At 36.7% G+C, this 21,059-nt stretch overlaps 1 protein-coding gene across 2 annotated transcripts in view; it reads right to left on the reverse strand.

Moving 5' to 3' along the window:
• LOC129775166 (uncharacterized) overlaps positions 1–21,059 on the reverse strand; it is a 366,981-nt gene that overhangs the window by 56,877 nt on the left and 289,045 nt on the right. For both annotated transcript variants that reach the window (XM_055779542.1, XM_055779543.1), the window contains 4 exons: positions 16,520–16,616; positions 16,172–16,299; positions 15,316–15,458; positions 5,849–5,971 (listed from right to left, as the gene is read on the reverse strand). In XM_055779542.1, coding sequence (XP_055635517.1) covers positions 5,849–5,971; positions 15,316–15,458; positions 16,172–16,299; positions 16,520–16,616 — 491 coding nt within the window. The remainder of the gene's footprint in view (positions 1–5,848; positions 5,972–15,315; positions 15,459–16,171; positions 16,300–16,519; positions 16,617–21,059) is intronic.

Below are 21,059 nucleotides of genomic sequence, written 5' to 3' on the forward strand. Positions count from 1 at the left end.
GGACTCGATTATATCTTCTTCTTCTTCTTCTTCTTCTTCAATGGCACTAACGTTCCTAGAGGAACTTCGCCGTCTCAACGTAGTATTACTGGCGTCATTTTTATTAGTACTTAGTTAAGATTTCTATGCCAAATAACACGCCTTGAATGCATTCTGGGTGGCAAGCTCTAGAATACGCGTGATCACAGTGCAAGTCGGAGGAAATTTCTTTGACGAAAAATTCCCCCGATCAGAACGGGAATCGAACCCGAACACCCGGCATGTTAGTTATGACGCTAACCACTCGGCCACGGGTGCACAACTCGGACTCGATTATATACAGTTCGGAATTTTTTTTTTATATTTCAAATATGACTTATTTCAAGGAGAAATGTAACCTTTTAACTTTAAGGTGAAATTTAAGTGGCTTTTATATGTACAGTGGGGTAAAAATCGTGATTTTTGAAAATTTTGCTTGAATTTTCACCAGGAATTGTTTATATCGATATTGCAGTCAAATTAAGAAAGCTAGAAATTGTGCGTCAAAGAACAAATTGTAGAGCGGTTAAAGAACTTCAATTTAATTGATAGGAACAATCTAGTTTAATATAAATTTTTAGGATAAAATTAATAATATCACATTAAAAATTATTAACTTTTAAGTGTTTCATTTCCGAAATGTTGTTAAAATTCACTAATTTAGTTGTTCCATTACTATATCCTGTACTAAATTTTCTCATCATTCATATGAAAGCATCAGAATCGTCTTCCGTAGCGTACTTTTTAATGTAAATCCGGTTTGAGGCTACAGAATCCGAAACAAAAAAAAAAAAAAATCTAGAACTCTGTCATTGTTGAAATTCGAACATATGCGTAGGAGGATTATTTTCATCAAATATGATCGTCTATCACCTTCTGAGAGAGTCTGGATGAATTTATTTTTTTCATGTGAGTAAGGTTTTTTTTCTGGGATGAATCAAAAATCAAACTCCTGTTTTATTTTCAAAAAACGAAAAATACATGCAAAAAAAAAAACAAATAAAGAAAAAAAAATTTTAACTCGATTGTATACAGGATTCGATTATATACAGTGAAAAGAAATCAAAAACTGTATATAATCGAGTCCGCGCTGTATAACCGTTTGATTTCCCTTTGTTTTCCAGCTGTATGTTGGGACATGATGCCTCCTTGCTGCATGTCGGAAGGTGGTGCTTCTAGAAATCATGTCATGCACATCACACATACACTTGATGGAATGGTGTGTGAAGTTTGAATCCAAACTTGCTTTTCTCGCACTGCCAGTTGAGAAAAAGGTACAATTTACGCTTAGAAATAAATCTCATCGTCATGGTCCAGGAACGTGAAAGCGTGGAATATGGACGTGAATTTTGTTTGCATTGGCAGCCTACCCACTTGCGCAGATCAGGAATCAACTCTTCGTTCCTTTTCATGAGCTCATATTTACACATTAAAATAAGCAAAACGAAGCATGAGACTGGTAATGTGAGATTGATCCGTAATAAATTAAATTTTGGAACCGATTGAACAACAAATCGCAATTTTGAGATCCAAACACTCGATTAAACCTCGATGCAACTAGAAACTCGTAATATCTGAATGAAAATTTCAGTAACTGGTAGTATAGTTTTGTTTAAGTTTTTTGAAAATCGAAAAATCACCCAAGGGGTGAAGGGGCGAACAACTACTGTAATGCATTTTTTATTATTTCACGAACATAATTTTCATAAAATTGATTATATCCCAAGAACGGTGAGTTCTATTTCACATGTAGATTCCATTTTTTATATTACGTTTCATAAATGATTAGGATTTCAAAAAGTATCAAAATATCGTAAGCTTCATTTAATTATTTTATTAGTTTTAATTTTATCGGGACCGATTGAGCTCAAAGTTGGACACAATATACAATCCACTTCAAGGAGTGTTGTTACGGCACAAAAAATTGGAAAATTGGAAGAAAGATGATTTTATATATGACCAGAGTGCGTTTCTGAAATTGAGCTTTTAATGAAAATCGACTATTCAGTAATGAATATGTGCTCTATGTGAAGGAAAAATTTTTTTCCACGTGTTTGACAAAATCATGAACTGAAATTGTGTTTCGAAATGACTTAAAATTTATCGATTTCCCTCATCTATCCCTATATATATAAAAGTTTTCTGTTCGTTTGTGTGCGCGTTAAAAACTCGAAAAGTACGGAACCGACTGAGCTCAAACTATGATACAATATACAAAACAACCAAACACATCTAGGATTTTTGTTACAACATAAAAAAAAAGGAAAATTCAACTCAACCATGCAACCACCATGTGCCACAGCAAAGCGTGGCAGGGTACAGCTAGTTATACATATATTGCATTAATGGCAAAAGTGTATCATATTCAACGGATAGTAAAAATAAAATTATGTATCAATTACATTTCATATAATTTACTCTTGGAGACTATTTCAAAAGATATCGCACAAAATAAAGCTCACAAAGTACATAAATAAAATGTTTATTTTTCATAATCTTGCATGTATCACTGCTTTTTCAAGGAAAAATAATTTCGACCAGTACGATGCCCATACCCAAATTTAATACGACTACAAAGCGTTAATGGTGTATTCAAAATGTTAGTTTTCCTAAATAGTTCATAGACAGTCTAATAACTTTGTCATTTATTATGTTTGAAATACACGTCAAAAAAAGGTCAACGGTTTTGTATACGCCTTTATTTTTATCATCAATCGTCATCAAAATTGGTCATTGGTTTCAAAAAATTGGAGCGGGTCGTGTCAGCGACTGGCTGATTTGGCGTGAAACTGTTCCATAGGAAAAAAAAGTGAAAAAAAACTTTTTAACATAAACGGCTAGAAAAAAAGCTTAACGGCTAGCTAAACACTAAAAGCTAAACGGCTGAAGCTGGAAAATAATTAGGCAAGTAGCAGTTAGTAGCAAGAAGCATCACATCCCTTCCTTCATTAATCTAGAGCAATCAGCCATTCCATGCCAAACCGATATAATGGTTCTCAGATTTTCGTGAAAATCTTGGTAGCTTTATCGCAAAAATTTTTCCCCCCTTTTTTTAATTTTTTCGTTAGGGTCACCATTTGCATTTTAGGATTGTCCGAAAAATCAACTTTTTCCTCTTTTTTTTTTTTTTCGAAAAATGACTTTTTTCAAAAACTCATAACTTTTGAACTACTAGACCGATTCAGATTATCGACATATCAAATTAAAGCCAATCACCTGGTCTTTTTTGGAAAAATACTATGCCTGCAGAAAAAATCTAATTCTGCTCTCGTTGTTATTGATTGTATTCGTTTTTTATTATTCCTAGTCTCGGAACCAAAGGCGCTAATTTTTTTTTCTATTTTACACATACCCATTGCCCATATACCCATATTGATGGAGTTTTGAAAAAATATGTAATCCACCATTTTGTTATGGCGACCATTTTGGATTTGCATTTTCCATAAATAACTGTGTTTCACTAGTCAATCCATTTCATTTGATACCAATATTGATGGGGTTGGGAAAAAACCCATATTGATGGGGTTTTGAGAAAATATGTAATCCGTCATTTTGTGGTGGCGGCAATTTAGGATTCGCATTTTTTTATCAATAACTGTGTTTCACTAGTCAATCCCTTTCATTTGATACCCATATTGATGAGGGTTTGAAAAAAAAATGTAATCTGCCATTTTGTGGTGGCGGCCAATTTTGGATTTGCATTCCTCATGAATAACTGTGTTCTGCTGGTCAAGCCCTTTCATTTGATACCCATATTGATGGGGTTCGAAAAAAACCCATATTGATGGGGTTTTGAGAAAATATGTAGTGCGACATTTTGTGATGGCGGGAATTTTGGATTTGCATTTTTTTTATAAATAACTGTGTTCTACTAGTCAATCCCTTTCATTTGAATCCATATCGATGTGGTTTTGAGAAAATATGTAATCTTCCATTTTGTGGTGGCGGCCATTGGCGGTCTGAACTCATCACGAATATCCGTTAAATGATGAAACAATCAAATACATCCCCCTAGAAGTGATACCGTGCTTTTCAGCAGTTTTTTCAGTTTTTGGTTCCAGTCAGCTCGTAAACAGTCCATATTTGGTGATTTGAATTCCATTTATAGACGCAGGGCATTACTTAGGAATAGATTAAACACACTTCTCACAGTTCATCTCACTTCCGCTGGCAACTGTCCGTTTTACCCCACCAGTACAATTATTTCAATAATTTAAATTTTCTACTCAAAAATGAATTTAATTTTCCGTACATACCTAATATCGCTTCTCTGTTAACTCACAAACCGAAATATAACCATCAGCGAATTGAATTTTGATATTAAACCACTCAAAATGCTTAATATCGAAGCAGTTAAAATTACATCCACACGCGGAATCATGTATGACTTTCGGTTTTTGTTTCCTTTTTATACTTTTGATCAGTATTCATTGCCATAGGATGGCTTCAATATTATAGAATAACATGTAGAAGGTGTTCTCATTATCAGAAATCTGAAATTCAAAATGTAACTATACAAATCAACCACCTGTCCATATTACCCCCACTTTCCATATTACCCGCGGCTCCCTTATACCATTTAAATGATTCTAGGAGTTTCTCACGCTCACAAATACACGTCCATAGACACACAAGCACCTTACTACCGGCAAACGAAAAAACGAAAGACAAGAAACGACCATACGAGTACACCCAGGTTTATTTACGTATTTTTTTTTACGAGTTTTTTTTACGCGGATTTCCCAATTAACGCGGTTTTTTTACGCGGATTTTCCAATAATCGCGTTTTTTTACGCGGATTTTCCAATTAACACGTTTTGTTACGCGGTACCGCGTAAAAAAGACCAAAGCAATATTACATCTTTCTCTGAGCTCACAATTCTTCTCCATGCTCCCTCAGTACTCTATCCATTAATGCCGTACTCTATCACGATGCTTACGTAGATTTTAGGTGACCTGGTGTTTTTAACGCGGATTTTCAAATTACCGTGTTTTTTTACGCGGATTTTCCAATTAACGCGGTTTTTTTACGAGGTACGTATCCCCCGCGTAAAAATAACCTGGGTGTACCTCTGAGTGTTTTTTCATCCAATAAAATTTTCGACGAAGTGTTTTTCTTTTTTTTATTAAACATCGATCGATTGAAAAAAAATGGAAAAAAAGAAAGAAAAAAGATAAAAGATTAATTTTCAAAACAGTCGAGGCTGCCATATTGGGTTGTTCGTTTCTTTTCTGAGTTTAGATAAACAATCAGTTTTTTTCTAGAAATTTTCACACTACGCATACACAGTTTGTCAATTAAGCTCTGAGACCTTCTACCCAATCAATGCGAGCGCAGTCACCGATTTCGACCTTCAGCTCAATTCATTCGTAAAACTCCCTAATTCCCCAACGTGATTTGATAGTTTCGCCAACTTCCAATTATGAATATTGAGTTCTAGGACCATTCTTATACAACAACAACAATCCCCATTCATCGTGAAATGCAATGCAAGGAGCAAGAAATAGTTGGTATTTTTTTCCGATTGAAGTTTTACGTTTCGCAGCTGAAATGGAAATACTGAAGCACACTGAGCATTAACTTTCTGGCGAGTTCAGACCGAAACTCCACTCGGGAATGAAGAGTTTTCTTTTTTCTATATCCCAACTTCACAGAAAGGTTTCCCCATTTTATTTTTCTGCATTCTTGCTCCCCACCATTGTTGGCCGTAATCTTATTACGAGGGGAAGAAGCGAATGATGAACAATATCTGAATAGACCGAAAAGTTTGCAGTTACCGTGAAGCAAAAGTTTTCTATTTTCCATTTCGACTCTCGGTCCACCACTTACCGTCCTGGGTACCTGGTTACAGTCTGGCCCGTTCCGTCCGCCTGGGCACTCGCAGGTGAAATCATCTCCGTGATCTATGCAGCGGTGACCGTCCGGACATGGGTCATTGGCACAGAAGTCCACCTGTGGATGGTGAGGGGAAAGAGAAAAGACAACACAATGACAGGTGTAAAAACTCTAAGCAAGGCTAAACCAACGTATTCCAACTTACTAATGAACAAAACAGAAGAAAAAATGTTAATATTCAGAATATACACACACCCACACAAAGTCGATCCAGGATGTGGGCTTAATTTGAACTCGTACCGCTTTTTAATTGGATAGATTGCAGAAAGTGTTCATATTAATCGGATTATCAGATAATGTTCGGGTGATTACGTCCTCGGTGGACAGGTCAACGTTATCGGGAGTAGTACATTTCACAATTTACAAATACACACTTCGAATCTGGACACCGCAAATAAAAAAAAAATGTGTCGGTATGGCATCCACTCCAACGATCCGGAACGCCATCTCGCCCACCGTTCCATCGTCATGAGAACAAATGGAGGATTTAAATTAATTGAGCAGAAAAAAATAATTGCTCCGAGGTTCTAATTGCACTCAACTAAGAAAATTGCAGTTCAACAAGCAGGGAAAAGTTGATTCCATTTCGAATCGAAAATCTGACTGCGGTTATGGGAGTCGAACAAAGTTTGAACAAAGCCACAGCACATTATGTGGGGTTCGGGAAGGAGGGAAAACTTACGACTTCGGATTTATTTCACGTCTCTGCGTTACGGCTTTCCCACAATTTTTGTATGTATATATCAAACACAAGGTGTTCCCCGTCATGTAGGCGTGTCTCATTTACGGAGTAATCGTCGTCGTTGTCGTCATCATGGCAGGATTATTTTCGCATGAGACGAAGTGCGATAATTCTTCTTTTCTGCGAGAGCAGCCGGTCGTTCGGTTGTCAATGAAAGCAATAAATGTTTAATGAAGCCGTTCCCATTTGCTTGGGAGGATATGGTGAAAAGTCAGTACACGCGAATCGGTTGCAGAACGTTGCCTGAATGCACTGATGAAACTGGATCGAATTAGGCACTAAAATATAGTCGATTACACTCGATAATTAGCGATCAATAAGCCCTACGGCACAGAAACTCGATGATAATGACGGTGCTTAAGATAATGAGTTTCGGTTCCTGGGATTCGTTATGCAATTGGGAAATAAAATGAGACCCCATAGCTCGGGAATTCGAGCAATGAAAAAAAGGTTTTGTAAATAATTTTTAGATTCCAAAAAAACAGGTGTCAAAGTTAAAGTTTTCAAATGTTTGTATGTATGGGAGTAGACATCACATTCTTTCAGATTGAACGTCAGCTTGGAATTGTATCCAAAAAAAAAGTCCAAACGATGTCAAGCGGAGATCGAACCAAGGCCGACTGGAATGTGCTATACGCGCCTGGCTCTGTTACATAAAAGCGTGATAATATTACACCATAAGTGGTTTCTAAGAGTAAAAACTTTCCAACTTCATGTTAAAATGAGAGCATAAACGTGAAACTATATCCTTTTTGGTCTGGGCCGTGTATGTGGCAAGGTATGCGAAAAGATTTAATATATAAATGGATTTCTGTCTGTCTGTCTGTCTGTCTGATTCTTATGGACTCGGAAACTACTGAACCGATCAACATGAAAATTGGTATGTAGGGGTGGAGTAAATCAAGCAAATGAAACCAAATTAGGCATATTGAGGTTTTAGACTGCAATAAATGTTTCTATGGTGGTCCACCCCCCTCTTTAAGGGGGGTCGACCATACAAATAAAACACAAATTTCTGCATTACTCGAGAATTATTCGTGCAAATGAAACCAAATTGGGCATATTGAGGTTTCAGGGTGCAAAAAATATTTCTATGATGGTTAGACTCTCCACACCTCTCTCTAAGGGGGGGCTGCCATACAAATGAAACACAAATTTCTAAATTACTCGAGAATTAATCAAGACAACGAAACCAAATTTGGCATGTGGAGGTTGTATGGGGAAGAAACATATCTATGGTGGTTCAACACTCCCCCCCAAATGGAACACAAATTTCTGCATAACTCGAGAACTAATCAAGCAAACGAAACCAAATTTGGCGTGTGGAGGTTTTAGGCTGCAATAAATGTTTCTATGGTGATTTGACACTCCTCCCCCCTCTTAGAGTAAGCTGTCATACAAATGAAAAACAAATTTCTGCATAACCCGAAAACTAATCAATCAAATGGATCCAAATTTGGCGTGTGAAGATTTTAGGGGACACGAAACGTTTCTATGGTGAATAGACACTCCTCCCCTGTCTCTAAGGGGAGAAGAGGGGAGGGGTCTGTCTTCATTCTATCATATTTTTTGTATCAAACATTTATTCCATGTAACGGAGAAACATTTTATTTGCAAGTGGTTGTAAAATCTTGAACGAGAATTGGGTCTGAAAATAATCTGATATTATAATGATGAGTTTTGGTAGAAGTACTAGGAATTTTTTCAGTAAAAGGTAAATTCAACGGGATCAATTAGAAGATCAATCAATGAACAGTTTTGCAATTGGACTCATGAACTTGCGCTTAGTAAGAAAACGTGAATGTTTGAAGGTCTTGATAACAAAAAACAAATTTTGGGCGAGACGAAGTTTGCCGGGTCAGCTAGTATATTATACAAATGTAGTACCAGTATAGAAGAGAAGCACATTTTCTGTTATTATTAAGCTCATTTTGTTTAATAAATCGGGATGCCAAAACATGTGCTAAAAATTAATGTTGGGTGCAGTATTGCATAACAGACCATCGCCATAATCGATTCGTTTCTGTATGGAATTGCGATTCTGAAGCTTGTCAGTTTCGTAAATTTTCTTCTTTTTCTTCTATTTTTTTTTTGAATATTTATGAAATGATAAGTAAAATTGATGGCTATAGTTGATAATTAAGCATTCAAATAGAACATTAGTCAATATATCGGTGATACCGAGAAGATTAAATCAATAATATGTCACAGAAAAAATAATTGTTGTAAATATCAGAGTTTTTCCAAAGTACGACAGCCTTTGCAGTGTTAATAATATTAATCTTCATTAACCTAAAACCTGACCGGAAATCTCGATACAATTTACTGTAGCGTCGGACACCCACTTCTAGGGTTACCGCATATACAGGATATCCATTCCAGAATATAATTTACAAAAATTTCGCTAAATTTGAAATACAGAATCTATTTATACAAAAATACAGAGTGTCAGTAAACATACAGAATTTTCAGATTTTTTCAAAATTCAATTTTAAATATGAAATTTATTTTAGTGTATCTTTTCATCTACCTTCTTACTAATAAACTATTTTTTCGTAGAGTTATGAAAATATCTTGATTTATAAAAATATTGAGATATTTCAAGGTAAAACATAAAGGAACTATGTATTAACATCATAAAATTTAGAGGATTATAAGAAAACCTTTTTATGATTTATTCCGTTGGTCAAATCGTATCAAGACTTTACCAACCCATAAATAATAAGAATAAATTCAAAATGAAACCTTTCTTTTCATTTTTGACGTAGGACTACGATTATTTGATTGCGATGAGTTTGGAAGAAATTTAATTCTGCGCAATTTACAGAATTTTCAGATTTTTTCAAAATTCAATTTTAAATATGAAATTTATTACAGTGTATCTTTTCATCTACCTTCTTACTAATAAACTATTTTATCGTAGAGTTATGAAAATATCTTGATTTATAAAAATATTGAGATATTTCAAGGTAAAACATAAAGGTACTATGTATAAACATCATAAAATTTAGAGAATTATAAGAAAACCTTTTTATGATTTATTCCGTTGGTCAAATCGTATCAAGACTTTACCAACCCATAAATAATAAGAATAAATTCAAAATGAAACCTTTCTTTTCATTTTTGACGTAGGACTACGATTATTTGATTGCGATGAGTTTGGAAGAAATTTAATTCTGCGCAATTTACAGAATTTTCAGATTTTTTCAAAATTCAATTTTAAATATGAAATTTATTACAGTGTATCTTTTCATCTACCTTCTTACTAATAAACTATTTTTTCGTAGAGTTATGAAAATATCTTGATTTATAAAAATATTGAGATATTTCAAGGTAAAACATAAAGGAACTATGTATTAACATCATAAAATTTAGAGGATTATAAGAAAACCTTTTTATGATTTATTCCGTTGGTCAAATCGTATCAAGACTTTACCAACCCATAAATAATAAGAATAAATTCAAAATGAAACCTTTCTTTTCATTTTTGACGTAGGACTACGATTATTTGATTGCGATGAGTTTGGAAGAAATTTAATTCTGCGCAATTTTATATATAACATGTTATTTTCTTACCTCTTTCAGTAGTGAAAATTGTATAAATGTTGACAATGGTTGATACAAAAAAGGAAATTCGAGAGCACAATAAAAAACAAGTTGAAACATGGATGGATGTGAGAACTACCTTCGAAATACCGGGAGTAAAATATACGTGATTTGTTTTTGAGTTTTATGTTACCTAATCATCATTTTCTTAGTTCAAAAACAAAATCCAGATTTCTCACCGAACGTTTACGTTTTGCGTTAGATCGCCAATTGTACAGCGTCTTCCGCTAGGAGGATGGCAGCGATTATAATTTGGGGCATTATTGAGATCGGCATTACATCGCATCACAAAAATGAAACGAAATAAAATATTAATAATTTTCATGACTCATATTCATTATTCTCAATGACTTAATTCCTTCTATGATAGATTGAGCAGTAGAAACAATACGACTTGATTGTGATAGTCTGCAAACGAACATTGTTTCACCGAAAAAGCTTCTGCCAATAATAAGAATAACACAATAGAAAGAAATAACAATATCACCATTTGAAATGAAGCAACTTCATGATTTCATGTGTATTTTTCCTCAAAATATCACGAAATCGTATGTATTTTCAACTTGTTTTTTGTTTCTTTCCCATAAACTTCATATTCAATGTAATCAATGACGATATATATATATATATATATATATATATATATATATATATATAATTTTTTTTTTCGTTTACCGATCCTCATATTCTCCATCTACCATTCCACTCTGTTATGTGTCAGACTGATATTCATTAATCATCCTACATCCATTCAATCATCATCCTCCTACCAGAAGCTGATTTTCTTTTTTGATTGTTACAAACTGTTTGACGGTTATGAGTACATATAACAAACGGCCCTTTCCATGGCTACCATTTGGAGTTTCAAAAGAGTTAAACTAACAGATTTCTGAACAATGAAAAGAATTCCATTAAAACAAAACAACTGTTCTGAACAATCACAGTCCTACGTCAAACTTCCGTCCATGCCCCTAGGCTCAGACTCTTCTACTTTTTTATACATATTTTAATACTGATTTTTTTGCTCAAAATAGAGATATACAGATTTTTTTCAGAAAATTTTACAGAATTAGATGTGGCAACCATGCCCACCATCCCAATAATGAGTAAATCGTTGAAATAGGCTATATCTACGTTGTGCAGTGTTCTAAAACTCACTTATGGATAACCACCCATTTGAGGCAGACTAGAGCGGAGCCATAGTCTTGCTAGAGAGAATCGAGCGTGAAAATTTGCTGAACATACTGGAAGTTCCCACACGTAGGACTTTACTGAATGTCGATAGAATTTATACCGAAGAAGTTTAGAAATTACAAGTTTCATATGAAAGATTCGAGAATCTAATGAACTGAACTGAATTTCAAAAAAAAAACCGGGAGGGACTGTACACGTACAAGGTGTAGAAGGCTCCAAATCGCGACGAGCGGCAAAATACGGTGAGAAAGTCACGGGCCCGGAAACTGTAAGTAAAGACTTCTGGCAGCTTTCGGGGCATGATTTGGCAAGCAATCAGGTCAGGTGGCAAACGGAATGCGCCGTTCGTGACTACCGGGACTGTAAACGGGCAGATTTACCTCAAGGAGTGTCTACCGAAGCGTCTGCTTCCCCTGTTGAAGCAACACGAGGGCCCTACGATCTTCTGGCCATGTCGCAAATATTTTATTGTCTGAAAGTTTGAAAATGGTCGGTTAACTAGGTAATTTTCTATGGTGCAATTTGATGTGCGACACACTTTACATTCCAGAAAAAAAACATCGTGTCTTCGTTCCCATTCCGGTTTTTTTTTTTCCATCAATGCAAAGTTTGAATTTATCATTCGTTGTCGATGGCGATCTGTATTCATCATTCACTCGGTTTTAGTGAAATATAATATGATGAAATAAAAAAAAGATAAATGCCATCTAATAAACTGATTTGGTGGCATCTGATGATATCGCTTAGTATTCATCTTATCTCATTAAGACGTTGGGCGGACCGTGATGTCCTGTCACGGTCGCCATGAAATATAAACTATACAAGGCACTTGTCGTCATGAAATCTAACGAAAAATACATGAACTCGATTCACTTTTATTAACATTGACCTGTTATTAAACGACTCTACAAGCACATAATGCCATTACTACTCATGACCAGAAATGTAAGCAAACTCGAACGTTCGATTCAATCGTAATCAAACACCCTTCATCTAATGAAGTATGAGAACCGACCATAGTTTGTGTGTACTGAGCCATCTCGTTGCGAAGAAAGTGGACGTCGTCAAGTACTTTGAGTCCGCCAGATACGCCCGTTCCGGTATCTATGATATCCTTACATTCCTGGAGAACAATGAGAGCATTGAACGGAAGCCTGGATGATGAACCTGTCGCCGAATCTCAGAACCGATATCCAAGATGAGGAATAAAAATAAACAATTGCTTAAAAATAATTCGAAATCAATTTCAAATGAAAAATGATTTTATTTTCACTATGCATTCAATTGACTAACGGTGATGTTTCGTTTATATTTATATTTTCACAATAAACTTCAAATAAATATTGTTTTTTTTTCAACAATGAGTTTCAAATAAATCAAGTGAAGGTTACTATGTATTTATAAACTTGATCTATATAAATAAAAATGATCTGGTGTCCGTTCTTCATTATTTAACTCAAGAGCGGAGAAACAGATTTAAACAGCCAGTATCAGGACTGATGCGCCTTAGTCCGCGTCATATGTCAAAAAGAAATTATATACCGCGAAAAAGAAAACGAATTCTGTTTCGAATAACTTATATTGTCAGTCTCCTCCCTCCCAAAATATCCACGTAGTATGTTCGATCATAACATCCACTCTTCTCACCCATAAAAAAAAACATAGAACACCCCCCTCCTGCCTACTGGACGGTGCCTACACTCTCTAGTAATTATGCTTTTCCCGTTTCTGATGATAAAGCATTGATTTTTGGTATAAGTTATCTCAGAAGTTCAATTCAATAAGTGCGCACCTTTGCCCCGTACGATGCGCACCTTTGCCCCCACTATGGGGCAAAGGTGCGCATTTGTCTTTTTGTATTAAAATAGGTATTTGTCCAATTACAAACACAACTCGGGAAATGTTTGTACTACGCTTCGAAGGTAATACATATAGTTACAATTTGGTAAGCAAACGGAATTTTATTTGCTTTTATTTCAAGAGTTATTGGACAACAACAGTTAGGTGCGCACCTTTGCCCCGCATTACTCGACTGCCATGCCACCAACTCAATTCAGCATAGAAAGGCTTCTTCGAGCCTCCATGAAGAAAGATTTGGCTGAAGCAATATTGGTTTTACGATCATTCAAATTTTTTTTTAATTTGAACTTACACCCCAGTACAGAAATGGAAGACGTAGTCCTACCGTTTTTATTTGGCTAATCATAACTCTTCGAAATATAAAAATCGGCAATGCGTTTCTCGCGAAAATTGAAGTGAGCGTATAACATTCCCTCGACTCTTATATTCTCAAGTATTTTTCCCTGTGGGTGAAAATGGATATTTTTTCTCTCAAGTAGGCGAACATTTCGATCTCTGATTTAAAGGAACGACGACCGGAATGGGATAATAGACACGACAAGACAGGCTTATAGCATGACAATGCCAGACCACATATTCGTGGATCTGTCAAGAGATATCTAGAAAGAGTGATGCTCTATTCTCCAGACATGGTTACCTCAGATTTCTATTCATTTCAGTCCACGACGTCGGCCCTTTCTAAAGAGCTATTCCGATCTCCGAGGAAATAAAATTATAGGAGGTTGTGTCCAAGACATGACTGCATTGTTGACGTAGAACTACGTTTTAATTTTATTCAAGTTGCGTGCTTATAACTTCGAATATTATTTTAGAATGCTGCGAAATTTTCATTTTGCGATATTCTCAAAACGCTTCTGTTAAAAGTACTGATCTCGAGAAAAGTTGCACATTAATTTCTCAAGATAAGCGCAGCTATCATCCTTAGTGAATAAAGTTGCTCATTATTGACGGCACGGGTAGGAAAACTCACAAATGAGCAAAAAAAATGTATGGGAAAGTCGAAATGTTTCTAGCTTTCATCCATTTAAACCATCAACACACCAGGGGATTGTAATGTATAGCATATCAAACAAATCTTAGGCAATTTCAGATTCGTTTTATATGTAAATCACCAAAATTCTTTCGCGGCAAACATAGTTTTTAACCTTAACTTTATTTCATAAAAACCTAACCTGTTTTTTAATTGGGCCCTTATGAAAGACATAGTTCTACGTCAAAAAATTGCCTTTATAACCGAATCGCTTCAGTTGCGAAACTGAACTTCTATCAGCGTGGAATCCATGGAGCATTCTTTAAACAACATAGCAGCAAGGTTTTTCAGTGCTCACGTGACCGAGTGATTAGCGTCTCACATTATCATGTCGGGTGTTCGGGTTCGATTCCCGCTTTGGCCGGGGAATTTACGTCAAAGAAATTTCTTTTGATTTGCACTGTGGTAGAGCTTGCCCTTCGAAATACATTCAAGGCGTGTTATTTGGCTTGAGAAATCTCAACTAAGTATTAATAAATGACACTAGCATACGTTGAGATTGCAAAATTTCCACAGGGATCGTTGACGCCTTTCAAAAAGAAACAGCAAGTTTTATGTATCGAATGGATGCCGCTTTTATCATAAAATCCGTAAAGTCATATACTTTTACTCCTAACTATTTTCACTATTTCCGTTATTTCGTTTGGAGCGCGAATGTCCAACAAGCGTTAGTCCATGAATTCGTGTCTATGCGCACTACTGGCTAATTTATCTGAATACACCATGTATCTGCATCTAAACACCATGTATCTGCATCCAAACCAGCAGAAGTACCTGGTTGCTAAAAAATGAAAACACCCTCAGAATAACCATAACAAAAACATTTCTATCTCGTAAAATATTGATGTTCACAAATGTGTCACGTATCCAAATATATTGCTTAATGAATTTGAATTTGAATTTCCCGTGTGTGTACAAATTCCGCATACAAACAGAGCCGAAATAATTTGGCGGTTTTAGGCAACTTACCTTAATGTGACAGCGTTTGCCGGTGTAGCCACGGGTGCACTTGCACGAGAAGCCACCGATGTTATCGATGCACTGACCACCGTTAATGCACGGATTCGACTCGCACTCGTTGTACTCGAAATTGCACAGCTCGCCGGAAAATCCTGGAATTAAAACAGACAACTATGTTTACACATGGAAGGTTTGCTCTGCCGGCGATGGTGGCCAATGGATTTTGTGATGAATCTGAACTTTATGCGCGTGGTAAGTTAATGCAGGTGGATCTGCATTTTGGGGAACACCACAAAATCCATGTGGCATCTATTAGTACAACAATCATGTCATCGAGCGAGCGTTCGAGCGATGGGAGAATTTGAAACCGGGCGGATCCGAGACTTGCATATTGAACGATTCCTACCAATGCATGACAAATTCAATAAATTTCGGACGCGTAAGTGGCGTCACATGCGGCTGGTTGGTAGCTATGTCCGACCGAACGGCTATAACAATGTGCTTCAAGCACACTAATTTATTTTTCATCAAAAACCGAAATTTAAATTCCTCACGCTTGATGTGGGGCAATGGCTTTTTCAACCAAGGAGAAAATACCGACGTTCCAGAGGTTTGATCCGCTGAATGATGCCATATCAGAAACATTTGAGAGCGTTGTGAAATATTATGGCTCGATTCTGGAGGCTAAATCATTGTCAGGAAATGACGGAGAACTTCAAACAATTGTTACACACTGGCAGACTCGATTTCAAATCGTCGATTAGTTCCACAGATGCATATTCCAGATGCAGCCTTAGCATCCGTTAGCATTCCCAGATATTCGTGCAATCGTTCAATAAATTCCTGGAATAATCTCCCGGCTCACCTGGCTGACAGAAGCATCGGAAGCCATCCTCCTGGTCAACGCAGATTCCATGGACGCACGGCGAGGACTCGCATTCGTTGAGATTATGCTGACAGAGCGGTCCGGTGTAGCCCGAGGTGCAGTCGCATCTGCAAATATAATCAAACCGTGAATCGATAGGCAAACACGGCTTCTCATTTGCTTCCCCATATTTGTTCCCCGATACAATTTGATACCATCGAAATCAAATTTGAATTAGGTGCGTTGCCGCATCGGCAGAGCCGAGTCGAGCCGAGCCGACTTTTTGCGAATGCGAAAGTACACTTGAGGATGTGGTGGAATCAATGGATATAACTGTGGTAATCTCACCTGAAGTGGGTTGAGTTGCCGATACATGTGCCTCCGTTTAGACACTGTGATGGATTGCACGGATCCGACTCGAACTGGCAGTTTTTGCCGGTGTAGCCTGAAAGCAGAAAAGGCAAACCGGGATGAAACAGTGACATAATTTATTTACGTTCAACACATTTCAATTCTTTTGGATATCTATTCGAGTACTAGCTGATTGATTTATTTTTAAGATTGCAATAGAATATCAATTCTGTTTTTGATCGCTAGCCGGGAAAACTTCTGATTCCAGTGGAAATATATTTTTCATAAAACATATTTTAGAGAACATACTATCTCTAATGAATTCATGTGAGGGAGTCATGTGACGAATTACGCCCCAGCTCATCCCTATGTGGAGTTCAAGTTATTAGCTAATTAATAATCTTTGCATAGGTCTTGCATTGTTGCAAATTTTCCAGAATTGATCTGGACCGTCTCCTGGATAAGGCGGAATTGTGATATATGTTACACTGTATACCATTAGATAGGAAATTTTATTCAACTTTTTTTTTATTATAACACAAACAGTGAAGATAGTAAACAATTTAGCGAATAATGTAGGCATGTTTTTAAGATTTTAACCATTTTTTATGCTGTGAGGGAAGGGAAACAAACAACATGTTTGCTTACAATTTGGCCGTTAGACCGCGGGTAGTGACGGGCAAACCTTCCACGAAGGGTACGAGACCAGTTTACCAAAAAGATTTAACGAACGTTCGTTCTCATTTAGAAAACAATACGAACTGATTCGGAACAAACTGATTGCGAGCGAACTGTTTGGGAATGAATGCGTCGAACGGAACGGAAACACTTGGGGAAATCTAAAAAAAGATAACGATATTGTCATTCACTATCCCAGAATGCATGTAAGGCGTGGTTTATTTTGTCAATGTATGCTCAATTTTGAATTTATAATTAGAATTGGTTCCATAATTTCAATTGAATTTGATTCTTGGCCTGTAAATTTTAAATCTAATGCACTTTTCCAATCAGTTAAACTTGCTGCGGATTTCTGAAAGGTCTGAAAACACAATTCAAAAGCGATTGTCCTCAAAGTTCAAAGTCAACTTTCCGTCCACGGCTCTAGGCTCAGGCTCTTTTATCTTTATATATAAAAGAGAGTTTTTCCCACGTACGTATAACTCATCATCACGGGAGAACGGCTGATCAGATCTACGTCGTCCATATATTTTGTGAGTTTGTCTTCACCCAAATTAGATTGATTTGGGTGATTTTTGGAAAATATTTGAGATGATTTGAAAAATTCGAAAAAATTAACTATGCATATCTTTATACAGGGTTTTCCATTTCGGGCTTCCGAAAGTATACAGCCCTGCGCTGACAACTATTTGACATAGCTGTCAACCAAAGCGTCATATCGTTAGTTGAATGTCTGCCATTCTACAATATGGATCGTTTTAGCATCGCACAACGTGTTAATTTTGTTAAATTATACCGGCAATTGTTTATCGAGCATTACGGACGGATTTTGGTCGTCATGGACGGCCTACAGAGCACACAATCGCTAATGTAGTGCGTAAATTCGAACAAACTGGATCCGTAGCGGATATTGTGAAACCTGTACATCATCGTAATGTGCGTTCGGCCGAAAATATTGCTGCTGTTGCTGCCAGTGTGGAGGATGACCCGAATGTTTCGATTCCACGGCGTGCTCAGCAATTGGGCTTGTCAAACACATCATTGTGGCGAATTTTGCATTTGGACTTGCACCTACATCCATATAAAGTCCAACTGGTACAAAAATTAGAGCGTGGTGACCATGGAATGCGTCGGGCATACGTCGATTGGGTGAACGAACAACAGCAGCAGCAAAATGCTGAATTTTCGCATCAAATTTTCTTCACCGATGAGGCACATTTCGAGCTCGGTAGCTATGTGAACACCAAAAATTTCCATATATGGGGCTCAGAAAATCCACACGTGATTGTTGAGAGGCCATTACATCCGCCAAAAGTCACTGTTTGGTGCGCATTATGGTCTGGTGGAGTCATCGGGCCGTATTTCTTTGAAAATGAGGACGGCGAGACGGTAACTGTGAATGGTGAGCGCTATGGCCGCATGTTAACCGATTTTTTTGCCACAAATTGAAGATATGGATACGGATGACATGTGGTTTCAGCAGGACGGCGCCACGTGCCACACAACACGACCGAACATGGCCATATTGCAAACGAAATTTGAGGGACGCATAATTTCGCGTTTTGGTGATGCCAATTGGCCGTCCAGATCATGCGATTTGAACCCGCTAGACTTTTTTTTGTGGGGTTATGCGAAAGACCGTGTCTATGCCAACTCTCCGCAAACTCTTGAACATTTGAAAGACAACATTCGTGAAGTTATGACCGAGATACCGCCCTATATGTCATATCATATATATGTCGAAAAGTCATCAAAAATTACCCGTTCCGGATCAAGGTGTGCGAGGAAGCCCTAGGTGGACGTTTGAATGATGTTGTATTTCACACATACTGGTATAAACCAAACTTTAATTTGAAATAAAAGTTTCATCGAAATTCGAATTCTAAGTGTGTTTTATTTCAATTTACTTTCGGAATTTAAAGTTGGAAAACCCTGTATAATTGGATTTCTGTCTATCTGTCCGGTTTTCTGCTTCTTATGGTCTCGGAAATTACCAATCGATGTGAAAATTTGTATGTAGGGGTTTTCGAGGCCGGGGAAGGTTCTTATGATGCTGCCATACAAATGAAACAAAAATTCCGCATAACTAAAAATCTAAAGAGAAAATGGACACAAATTTGGCAAACACAAATTTCTGCATAACTCGAGAACTAAGCAAGCAAAGCCCAATTTGGCATATGTAGATTTTGAGGGGCAAGAAATAGTTTTTTTTGTGGTACGACGTGGTATGTGTATGTTTCAGGGTGCCAATAAATGTTTCAATGGTAGTAAAACACTCCTCCCTCCGCTGTAATGGGAGGGGAGGGGTCTGCCATAAAAATGAAACACAAATTTCTGCATTACTTGCATAACTCGTGAACTAATCAAGCAAATGGAGCCAAATTTGGGATGTGAGGGTTTGTGGATACGCGAAATGTTTCTATGATGGTATGACACTCCTCCCTCCTCTGGAAAGGAAAGGGGGTCCCATAAAAATAATACAAGTATTTCAACCAAACATGACAATTGGAAATTTTCGGAAAACTTTGAAAAAATGAGAAAATTAAAAAAATTCTACAATTACATATTAACAAGCGTTGTTAGTCCATTTGATGTTTGCACAAACGAAATTGATCTTCGTTCGAGAGTGGAAATGAATTTTAATGTGATAAAACGCACTCCTATATCGTCTTCTATCTATATAAATAAAAATGGATCGCAGAATGTGTTGATAAGAGCAAAACTCGAAAATGGAATTGTCCGATTTAGGCCTGTCTTTATTCTACCATATTTTCTTTATCAAACATTTATTCCATGTAACCTTGTTATTTGCAAGTGGTTGAAAAATCTTGAATGAGAATTGTGTCTGAAAATAATCTGATATTAGAAAGACGAGTTTTGGTAGAAGTACTTGGAATTTTATGGTAAAAGTTATTTTTAAATAGTAGATTAGAAGATCAATCAATGAACAGATCTGCGATTGGACCCATGAACGTGGGCTTAATAAGAAAATGTGGACGTGATTGCGAAAAATAAATTTTGGGCAGGACGAAGTTTGCCGGGTCAGCTAGTAATAAATATATGTAAGAGAAACTCGAGATGCTGTGACGGCAATGCCAACGAATGGTAGAGTAGGTAGATTTTCGATAGCTGCAATCTCACCCCGGCTTCTCTGGATCTATATCGATTGACAAGATTTCTGTTCGATTATGTTTGGAAAGAGTTACTTGCTGCCGAGCTTTAACGGATATTAACAACTAGATTGGTATTGGATTTACCTGGCAATCTTGCAAGCCGAAGAATTTCCGACATCAACAGAATTTGCACGGTAGATGCCTATCCTTCTATCGAGGAAGCGTGAAATTGGATAGCGAGCGTCATAGGTATACTGGGAATCTACGAATTTATTGGGTGGTTAAATTTTCACTCATACAACAAATCGGTACACTTGGCCACGTTAGAAACTTTGGAATCCCAATAATCAATCAACGCGGGGATAGTTACGCATTGGGACCGTGACTGGAACTTTGGTTAGAACGAAAAATTTACCAAAGTCTTTCGACGGTCTTACGGTAAAATAAATTGCTCACTTTTGTGCGCTAAAATAAAAAGCGTGGCGGTGACACAAACTGAAGATTTTGGGATTTTTGGATCAAAACAACCATTTTTACAATATACAAAAACATGCGTATTATATTCAAAAAAACGATTTGAAAAGCACAAATATTTCTGTACGATAAAAAAAGGAATCAGAGCATATTGCTTTACGTTCAAGAACCCTTCCGGCGAAACTGGATACATTCGATGCTTCATGTCCACATGTCAGGTAATAGAATATATTGCAGATAAACAAAACCATAATTGAGTCACTGGAGCAGTT

The sequence above is a fragment of the Toxorhynchites rutilus genome, chromosome 3 (genome assembly GCF_029784135.1).
Source record: "Toxorhynchites rutilus septentrionalis strain SRP chromosome 3, ASM2978413v1, whole genome shotgun sequence".
NCBI lineage: Eukaryota > Metazoa > Arthropoda > Insecta > Diptera > Culicidae > Toxorhynchites > Toxorhynchites rutilus.